Raw genomic sequence first — 11,438 nt, forward strand, 5'->3', positions numbered from 1 at the left:
TTTAGAAAAAAATTAAATGGGCAATAAATGTCGTATGACCCATTTTATGCATCTATCATTCCATTTGAGATAGAACTTGTGTGGATTGTAAACATAAGAATTTAAAAGATAATCAGCTAATTTTCATTTTCCCATTCTATATGATATAGAAGATGATTTTGAAATAAGAAAAAAACTAGGTGGCCCTTGATACCTCCGAAGGTGATCCGACCATTCACTTAATCATCTCTCTCTCTCCAGTGTTCCTCTCTCAGCCGTTTCTCTTCATTGCCTCTCCCGAAAAGATTTTTTATTCACTGGGGGGAGGGAGTTGATGCTTCGGCTCCCCTCCTCGCCAGTTATGGCATTTATTTTCATCTATTCTTTTTTTTTTAGTTTTATAGTAGCACCATTTAAATTTGTCGATCTGCGGCTTTCTGGTGACCTAGGGTGGACACGAGCCCCTTTTTCAACTTCTCTAGGTGCCGATCATCAAACTAGCGGAAGAAATCTGCCCATCGGTGCAGCACGTTGGCCTCACATGCCACCGCGCCTTGGAGAGCACTCTGCCACCATGTGCGACAGTTTCGAGATCTATAGCTTCGGATCCTCCAGATCCGATTGTTCTTTTCACTCCAGTGGCCTGCGCGCCACCACCACTAGTAACCCCCTCGCAAGCGACTCGTCACATTTTTCGATTGCCACACTATGTTCCCGCTTTCCCTAACTAAGGATCGAGTGAAAGTGGATGTGATAGTTCCTTTCAGCCAGTCCAGACCAACACGTTGCAGCACACCCCTTTCTATTGCGGCTTCTAGCTGCAGTTCTATAGTCTATTCATCAGACTACTTAAAAATCATCATCAGGCAGTCTCCCATTGTGGAAATTGGGTTGGAGTCAATCTTTTGGTCCGATCACCCCTTTTGTTTTTTTTTACTTTTGTGTTGTAGCATGTGTTGGCTTTGGGAAGACTATAATTGACTCCCACCCACCGGACTTGTATATTGTATCTGTTAGTTTATTTATAAATACTTTACTTGTTGAGAAAAAAAAAAAGATGATCTAACCATTCATAAATGAGTGATTGGTTCCTTGGCCATCCCACCCATCATATCAGTATGTAGCAAAGTTTTAAAAACCATTTTGTACCGGTTGGTACGGTCAAAATTTACCGTTTCAGAACAGTACTTGACACAATATAGGTAGATGTTTCATACCAAGTTAAATACTGGTTGTTTCGATCAATACCGAACTATAAGGGCCGATTTTCAAATTTTGCCCGGTATAAAAAAAATGGGTTCAGAATGCTATTGAAAAGTGAATGACAATTTTGTACTTAAGAGTGAATTCAAAGGGCTTTTCATAAATATGTTTTTCTAAAACTCGCCTATGGGGCATTTTCGGTTTTTCAATTTTTTTTAAATCCTTTCGGTTAGCGTCAACTCTCTCGTATTTATTCTTTGAGAAATGATACTTGCAGTCATGAGTGTGCAAGTACCGCGCAGTCGCTTTGAAAGAAATGAATAAATATGGGACCCATATGAAAAGAAATTAATTTTTTAATAGTGGATCCTACTTTTTTTTAAAGCGACTGCACATCGTTTGCGTATTCTACGACTATATGTAGTATTACTCTTCTTTTTTAGATCTTCCTCAGATCTTATAAAAGTGTACAAGCAACCCCATGCAATGGACTCTGTCAACTTTGGTTTAAATAGCTGATGTGGTACTGTTATTACAATGAAATCAAAGTGAGATGAATTTATCTCTCAATGAAATATTATTGGCATCCGCCCTTGTGCGTATCAGCCAGTTTGTACACTTTATGTATCACTCATCGCGTTCTCCCCATCACACAGTTCCCCTCATTTAAAATTTCATGTGAAATTTCTTCATTTCTTTTCCCGTCATAAAAAGTTCCCCACCCAGAGACTTCGTCTTCAACCTGACCCCGACCCCAAGCATGTCGGCTGCTCCAGTCCAAGCCGCTGACCCAGTGCACGTCGACTACACCCGACAAGAGAGAGAGAGATGCTGATGAGAGAGAGACGATGAGATGAGAGAGAGAGAGAGAGAGAGAGAGAGAGAGAGAGAGGCTGATGAGAGAGAAAGAGCCGTCTGCTGGAGAGAGAGATGATGAGAGAGAGAGAGATGCATTTTGCATAATAAAAATAAATAAATAAAAGGCACGAGATTGCCATAGTGGTTGATCCCTATCAAAACTCCACACATAATTTTTTTTTATTTTTCTTCTTACCAAATGTTTTATGTATAGATTATGAGTAGAAAAAATTAATTACTTTATGAAGAATAAAACTATAAAAAATTTTAAAAAAAGTTAAAATAAATAAAAATAAATGTGATGTATGGTGTGTGGAGATGATGAGTAACAAAACTCTTTATAACTATGTGTTGTTAAGACTTGTAATAAGAAGTATTATTGAATTTATCATGTATATATGTTTTTAAAATTTATATTGTTCTTATTTTGGAACATACTTTATAGATATATATAATTAATTTATATATATATAGATTATCTTGAAACGGTACACTAAAACGATACTAGTATTAAAATATTTCATTTTAATATCTCGATTGAAACGGTCAATGAAACGGTATTCAAAACTTTTGATCTATTTCGTGTGAGTGGTAAGATTTATTTTGGATTTAAAAAAAGAATATATGGTACGTATATATATACACCATTGGATTTCACGTAAAATAATCAACATTTAGTTTTTTTTTTTAATTACAATGAATTTCATAACACACTCCACTAGCAAGAGTAAATTGAGTTTCTGTGCCTCACTCTACAATCAACATCCTTGGCTATTAGCTTGCACAATTAAAATTTATGCTTCTTACCTTCAAAATAAGAATAATAATACATTTAGCCTCGTTTGGTTATGTTGTTCATATGAGTTGAGATGATATATTTCGAAATATATTTTGAATAGTAATAAAGTTTTTGAGTTAAGATGAGATGAGATAATTTGTAAAAAAGTGTGTTTGAATAGTGAGATGAGATGATATATTTTATAAAAAAAAGTATGTTTGAATTGTGAGATGAGATGTAATGATTTTAACTTTTTAGAGATTTGATAAAGTGATGGTTCCACCAATTATTGAAAATTATTTTTAATTATTGGGTGAAAAATATTATGAATATATTAAAAATAAGTAATATCTATTATTAATTTAAAAACTCATAAATATTTTGACTTTCCCAAAATATATTTTTGTAGTTGGTCATGATTATTTCAATATTCCCAAATATAAAAGCATTTATTTGTTAAACGAAATTATTCTAATTATGACTTTTTGTAATCCTATATTTTATAAAATTTGAAATATATATTTTCTAATTATATATTACAATAAAATAAAAAATTCTAATAGATAATTATATATATTAAAAATGTGGTAGTTAACGTTATTGTATCGGTATTGTAGCGTTACTGTAGAGGTAGATGAAATTTTATAGCATATCAACTATAGCAGTGCTGTATTATCATTGTAGCAATGATTGAAAAATCAGAGATGAGATAAAATTTTGTATTATGTCGTTTGGATAGGTAGATGAAATATGAAGTACAACTCAAATGAGATAATTTACGCCAGGGGTGTAACCAGTCCAGTCCGGTCCGGTCCGGTTTGGGATAAAATTTAGGACCGAACCAGTATGTATCAATTTTGTATTTTTCAAAACCGATTACGCACCGGTTACCCTCCTAAACCCGTATCTCCGGTTTTACTAGTTTTCGATTCAGTTTTCCAGTTTTTTAAAATGTAAGTTTGACATTAAAAAATAAAAATTTGTTAATACAAAAATCTGTTCTAAAAATCTGTTCCTATTACAAAATCTGCACTACTAAAAAAATCTGTTTTAATAAAAAAAATATGTTTCAGTAAAAAAATTAGTATTAGTTATAAACTTATATATTAGTATAGCTATATAATATATTAGACTATATAATAGTATTAATATTATACTATTAGTATAGTTATATATTAGTATTAGTCATAAACTTATATATTAGTATAGCTATATAACATATTAGACTATATACTAGTATTAATATTATACTATTAGTATAGCTATATAACATATTAGACTATATAATAGTATTAATATTATACTATTAGTATAGTTATATATTAGTATTAGTTATAAACTTATATATTAGTATAGCTATATAATATATTAGATTATATATAATATAATTTAATATATATATTTTATGTTTAAAGTATATGATCAATTAAATTCTAATCTTCAAGTTAAATTTTTATTTTATAAATTATAATAACATGATCTTATATATAATTATATTAATAACATATGATCAAACAAATTACAAATGTTTATATTTAAGATTAACATTTTATATTATAATTTATAAATTATAATATGAAATTATTTCATATATGATATATAATTATATATATAAATATACAAATTTCACATATAATTATATATTATATATATATAACTTATATATAAAATATTAATTTTTATATTTTTTTCTCCCAACCGGTCCGGTCCCAGAAATCGTAGAATCGGAACTGGACCTTTTCGATCGGTTTGCATAATTCAAGAACCGATTCTAGATCAATTTTTCGATTTAAATTTACACCCTTAGTTTACGCATCCAAACCGAGCCTTTTAATTATGCTATAATCGATTAATATAATTATTTTATTTTATTAAAAATAATTTTAAATTTAGATTACAATCATTTCATTTGAAATAAATATACAAATCAGTGTAAAAAATTTAAATTTATCATTTATTTTAAATAATATAATTATTCACGATAATAACTAAAAACCTATAATTTTTTCTTAATGTTTTATTAATATATAATTTTAAAATGTACAAGTCTCACACACTCTATTTGAAAAAATAAAGTTCACTATTAAAATAAATAAATTTTTCATGTAGATCTTAGATTTACCTAATTTCTTTCAAAAAAATATCCAAAACTTGCAAACCTAATTCAACAAGGACAATGCTAGGGATTACGCTGGAGCTCCTGTTTTATTTTTTTATTTTCATTTTTTTATTTTTAGTGATTAAAAAAATATTGTTTAATAATATTATGAATTTTTTTCTTTTTTAAAAAATATTTTTTAACACTTTTAAATTTTTTTTAAAAAAAATTATAATATTATTAAATAACATTTTCTTAATCACAAAATAAAAAAAATAAAAAAACATGGAGCGGGAGCTCCAGCGGGATCCAAGCATTTTCTATACAACAAATATCATTTCTCATATATATATATATTTTTTTATGAGCAATGTTACATAACTTTCCATCCTCCATATACTATATTTTTTAAAAATTTTAAAATTTTTTAATATATTTTTTAAAAAAAAATAGGAAGTTGTCTACATTTTTTATTTTTTTATTAACATTCCTTCAGTAACTGTACATTTCTCATCTTTTCCGGCCAATTTGATTGTACGACAACAAACGTTCAGTACTTAAAAGACCCTCTCTCATTGTTGTCATTCAAATCCAAAGGAATCCCTTCAAAAAAAAAAAGAAAAATTCCGAAGGACCAAAACCTTATATTAGCATTTTCCTGCTCGGATTCTGAGCATCGTCGTCACCGTCAACCAGATCCTCCAGATCAAAAGCTAAGTTCAAATGCTATAACCGGGTACGTCCGATAAATATCAATGTTTTATATATGCTATTTATTGAGTTTTATTAGTCTAATTTCTCAGATGGGAATTTAACAACTACGTTGTTTATGCATTTTATGGTGATTTTTCAACAAATTGCTCAATTGGGTTTATTGGTATTTATCAAAAGGTGTTAAGATACGATTTTGGTGGCTCAGGGTGCTTACTTTGATGCCTTGTTATATCTTCGGAGATCTTGATCAAAGTGGGAATGCTAATCGTTCGATATAATCGCAGTTAAATCCATAGCTTTGAAGAAGACCAAGAATTAGGTTATTTTTGGGATCTCTTCTTTTAGTGAATGTAATAAAATGGGTTTTTTTTATGCTATTTAACCAGTGTCTCTCGCTTGCCCAGCACAATTCTCACAAGAACCAGTTCTTGGGTCTTTGTTTTTTGTCTTATAATTTTTTCAAAATGGGAGTTGCATGATGGGAATCCAAGAATTGAATTGAATTGAAGAGTTGTGGCAGCAGAGCCTATTATCAACACTGCGTGTAAATCTTAAAGGGCATTGTGGGACATTAGTTAAATTTGCTGGGCTGGAGGCTAGGTTATTAAATCTTGACAAGCTAATATTTTGGACATGGCCAATCGAATCTTCAATTGTTGAATTATCAAAGGCATCCTAGGCACTTGAATTATCAGCTCTTTGATTATATGCATGCGGCTGTTCATTTATATACAAAGTCGACTCTTTGTTAATTTGTATATTAGCATTTATTCTTTGGCGACGTTTGGCTTGTTCATCATCTCCTGGGTTGAGTCAAGTGGGTAATGTATTGTCTTCAGTTTTTATTTTTTGTATAGCTGATAAGTTGTGAGCTGAAGATGGTGAAGTTGACGATGATTGCCCGTGTTACTGATGGCCTTTTACTAGTAGAGGGACTGGATGATGGCCGTGATTTGAGAGATGCAGAATTCTATAAACAGCAAGTCAAGGCTTTGTTTAAAAACCTCTCGAGAGGCCAGAATGAGCCTTCCAGGATGTCAATTGAAACTGGCCCCTATATTTTCCAGTATCCTTTCTTCCCTTGTGAAGTTGTCACGCCATTGCATTTTTATATCCCTAGTTCTTTCTTTTTATTTCATGTGACTGAAGTGGGTCTCTCTCATATGCTTCTTTTGTACTTGGGTTACGCCCCTTTAGATTTATTCTCTTTTAAAAAAGTATGCATGGAGCTTCTTCATTGCTTCATTATTTTTCCAGTATTACTTGTGAAAAAAATTGGAAATTCTGGTATTGTTAGGACTCACTTGGCTCAACTACTTGATCCCAATTAATTAGTTGTGAGCTTCATTCAAACTCAGTGTGTGATTATGGAGACTTAATAAGAATTGTGGATGAGTGTGAGAAATTAAGTTCATGTAGATGTAGTCGTCACAGTTATTGGTATGGCAACTTTGGTCACTTAAAAAAGGCTATGGAAGCTTTGGTTGGAACTTACTTTTTGCATCATTTGATTTTGTTTTCTATACACTCCATCAAAGTAGTGATTTTTTCTGAATGTTGGGATGAGTTTGTTATATCATCAAAGTAATGCTACCTTAACGCACCTTCTTAGTTATATCATCGAAGGACGAGTTTGTTACTTGACAATGTGTGACCGTGCTTATCCTAAGAAACTTGCCTTTCAATACCTTGAAGACCTCAAGAACGAATTTGAGCGTGTTAACGGGGCTCAAATTGAAACTGCTGCCAGACCGTATGCCTTCATCAAATTTGGTAGGGTCTGGCTTTTTCTATGTAGTCATCTTTTGTTCTATGTAGTCAGCATTACTTTTTATGCTTCTACTGACGGTTTATTGCCCCTTTTTTTTATGTTTAAAGACACGTTCATACAGAAAACAAAGAAACTGTATCAAGACACTCATACTCAGCGTAATATTGCAAAGTTGAACGATGAACTCTATGAAGTGCACCAAATAATGACTCGCAATGTTCAGGAAGTTCTTGGTGTTGGTGAAAAGTTGGACCGTAAGATTTTCATCCTTCTGTTTTTTAGAAACACCAGCATTTAGTCACTAATAAAATAAATAAAAATAAATACCTTCATTTAGTTATATCAGTTTGTTCTGGTGTTCATTTGAAGCTATGCAACATAATGTATGGAACTCATGCAACTTAAACGCAAGCGCGCGCACACGCGCGCACACTCGTGTGGCTCATATGGTCCCTCCAAAGCTAACATCATTCAATGTCTTGGAGTGCTTGTATGAATGTGCTTGGAAACACATGTATGTATATTGCGTTGTTGATTGATGGTTGTATTTAGTCTCAAAACAATAAGATATTATCTGCATATACATATACACGCGCGCGCACACACAGATATATATATATATATATATATATATGCACATGTATATGTATTCACCATGGTCTATACAAGGGTAGGGAGCAATGGACATCCACCCACTTGTAAAGGGATCTCCCTTTGCTATATCAGGAACCTATCTTGTACCATGAGGATTTTCAAAGAGCACGAAGTCATAATTGCAATAAAATCTTGGTTAGGTGGGTCTGTGAGTATACATGCTACAATCAAATTAGTGTTTGCTATTGTCTTTGAAGAGACCGCTATGCAGCATGCAGTTGATTGAAACACCTGTCCAATGTGAAGTTATGTTTGGAAATCAAATTGTAAGGTGTCAACCCACAATTGTAGTTGTAATCCTCTCTTTTTTCTTTTAAAATTTTCGAATGTTTTTCAAGATTTTTGATAGAAGAATGGATAGAATTTGTTATTTTCCCCTCTTTCTCCTGGATTGATAGATCCCTCTACTTTTCCCTTTGTAGAGAGTATATGCATGTGTGTTGCAGGTTGTATAATCTATTCCAAATTTCAATGTTGCAGAGGTCAGTGAAATGTCTAGTCGGTTAACATCAGAATCTCGTATTTATGCTGATAAGGCAAGAGACTTAAATCGACAGGTTAGTTTCATCAGATTAATGCACAATATACATGAGGCTCATCCTCCTAAACTCTTGGCATGTGGGAATCCTTGTGAGCATACTCAAATTTACTACTGAAGTTGCAATCTGTTTGGTGCACAGACATGCTTGTGAAGACATATTTGTTTATTTTCTTATAAGTAAAAAGAAATTGAATTGATACTAAAATAGGCATAGCCCAAGTACACAGGAAGTATACAAGTGAGTGCACCTAATGAAGAGCTAGAAATAGATACAAGGAAGTCAAGGAATTTGGTACCATTAAAATCTATAGCTATGGCCCACATAAATAAGGTCTTGTGAAGGCATATTTATTGTTGCTTGAAACTTCTTATATAATGTGATTTTACCCTTCCTGTGGTAATGCACAGCTTGCAATCTTCCAAACATTACCCCAGTTAGTTGAGCTGGTTTTAACTCTGTCTGAGCTACAGCCTGGCACATTTTTCAATGTATATATACATAGAAAATCATGGCAGATAATGTTAATAGAGAGGACCCCCACTAGAAATTTTTTTGATTAGTGAACTCCCACTAGAAGGCTGCCAACTTAATGGTTTCATTGGCATTGGTTGATTATTTGTGCCTCTAGCTTAATTGAGCCATCTTGTCTCATTCAGATGTAAGTATTTTTCTTATATATAAGCAAATGTAAACGAAAGGTTATTTGGATGAGACCTACACATGACACCTGTCTTAGTAAAGATTTTGATGCAAAAGGGACTACCTGACCATCTATGTTTGTAGCCATACATGGTATTAGATCTATACACACGTGTGCGCACAGAGAGAGAGAGAGATAACCAATGAACTTCTTATTTGTTATCTTTGTTGCAGAAATTATCTTCATTGCACTTATTTGTTTATCTCGACAGAGTCATGACATTTGCTTTTCTTAGCCTCCATCAGGCTGCTTTGTTCTTTTTCTCTAGATCAAATTGTTTCTCGTGTACCTGAATTTAATTTTTTTAATTTTTTGTTTATGTATATCTATGTGCGTGTGTGTGTATGTATCTGACAATCTTATTTAAAAAAAAAAGTATGTATCCGAAAATAGTTTAGAAGATGAAGTTTACTTATCTGGTTGTTCATCTCAATTTCAGGCGTTGATTCGGAAGTGGGCCCCTGTTGCCATTGTGTTTGGAGTAGTCTTCCTTCTCTTCTGGGTCAAAACAAAGATCTGGTGATCCAACTGACTATTCTGAAAACTTTGCACATTTCTCCTGTGCTTCTGGTGGCATAATAGTCTAGACTTCAGGTCTGTTGCCCATCCACATATGTACTTGAATTGTGTTTCAAGATAAATTCTAGTCTTCATGGATGGATTCGACTGAGGGAACTAGTCTTTAAGTAACGGTGATGGATCTCTGCATGTGGAGCCTTGAAAGAGAGACCTGTTGCCTTTAAGACCAGATAAAGAGCCAAAATATATTTGTTCAAAATTATGAGAAATCTTGACAAAATGTTTGTTAGTTGCTACTTTTAATATGCTTCTCTTGACCATTACATTGACGTACTTTAAACATTATCATATCAACCTTTCTAATTCATTTGGCTTTTGATTTTGATTTTGATTTTTTACTCTAATTCTAGCTGAATTATTTGTTCTTCCTATCTAGTGGCATTTAACCAACTTGACTTTTATAGATTTTGTGCTAGTGTCTTGTTGCTCAATGAGGGTGGTTCTGAAGAGACCCGATTCCTCAATGCTTCTCTTTCTCCATACGTTGGGTGACACATTTGCATGTGAAACTGTGTACTGACTTTATTGAGTTGAATCGGGAAATCTCTACATTTTTTAAGAAACTCCATACAATAATAGAGTTCCTGCAACCTTGGACATTCATGAAAAGATGAATACTTCAGGTTTTACTGTCATGTTATTACTTTAAACAAACACATACTCAAAAAGTCTTGCGTTATTGGGCCGTGGAGTGTCCTTTAATCATTTGGCGGTTTCATGGGGTCGGGTGTGATGAGTGGTTTGTGTCAATGAGGAAAGCTATGCATCAATTACTATTTACTCATACATTCCACACATATTAGTTTTTTTCATAGTGTATGAGTGTTTTTTATAGAGTGTGGTATGTGGGGTAGTGAATAGTAGTTGATGTGAATAATTTTTCATAAAATAAATTCTAAATTACCACATCGTTCTTACACACATTCAAACTATAAGTCATGATGATTAATCTTCCAAAACCAACCTGTTGTTGTCGTCGCCTACGTTTATTAATTTAGATAGTATTATTACCCTCGTTTATAGAACTACCATTTTGATGATCGATAAACCTGTATTCGTCTTTGGTTCCGATATGCATACAAGTCTTTTAGGATAAGTTTATGCGGGAAACACAGTACAGGACTGTACCGTTTAGCCTAGCAATGGTTTTCTCTGAGTCAAAAGACTCATGTTTCTACCTTCTAAGTGAGAAAAAGAGACACATAAAGTAAGTCATACAATATTTATCGACGTCTGTATGCCTATTTCAGACATTATTAATAGGTAATAAATATTGTAAGATCTACTTTATGTTTATTAATCTCTCACTTGAGGCTCTTTTTTAAGTACATGAAAGAGCATAAAGTGGGGGGAAAGAACAGTGTGATTGTGATGCCGAAGGCCAGGGTCATCGTGGGACAGGTGATTATAATGAGCTTTTGCTAAGTTCAATTACCGGGCCATCGTAACTCAGTAGCCATCAAAATGCACGGTGTCCCACAAGGATTGGGGGCCATGTTTTTGAATGAGGCCCCCCAGCTAAGCATCGGTCGCTCATAATGCGGTTGGTCTACTTAATAATT

General features: G+C 32.9%; 1 protein-coding gene across 3 annotated transcripts; it reads left to right on the forward strand.

The window, feature by feature from the left end:
- The first annotated feature begins 5,388 nt into the window (after positions 1–5,388).
- LOC109001951 (25.3 kDa vesicle transport protein-like) lies at positions 5,389–10,207 on the forward strand. Of its 3 annotated transcripts, XM_018979463.2 has the most exons (7): positions 5,460–5,652; positions 5,836–5,949; positions 6,470–6,696; positions 7,243–7,403; positions 7,509–7,655; positions 8,536–8,612; positions 9,737–10,199. In XM_018979463.2, exons 3-7 carry the CDS (start codon positions 6,509–6,511, stop codon positions 9,818–9,820), a joined length of 657 nt encoding a protein of 218 aa, XP_018835008.1. In that variant the 5' UTR covers positions 5,460–5,652; positions 5,836–5,949; positions 6,470–6,508; the 3' UTR covers positions 9,821–10,199. The 3 variants fall into 3 exon arrangements, with proteins under 3 accessions (XP_018835007.1, XP_018835008.1, XP_018835006.1); XM_018979462.2 differs by lacking the exon at positions 5,836–5,949 and having other exon boundaries at positions 5,389–5,652; positions 6,488–6,696; positions 9,737–10,207; XM_018979461.2 differs by lacking the exon at positions 5,836–5,949.
- Positions 10,208–11,438: the final 1,231 nt, after the last annotated feature.

Source organism: Juglans regia, chromosome 7, assembly GCF_001411555.2.
Source record: "Juglans regia cultivar Chandler chromosome 7, Walnut 2.0, whole genome shotgun sequence".
In the NCBI taxonomy this organism is placed as follows: Eukaryota; Viridiplantae; Streptophyta; class Magnoliopsida; order Fagales; family Juglandaceae; genus Juglans; species Juglans regia.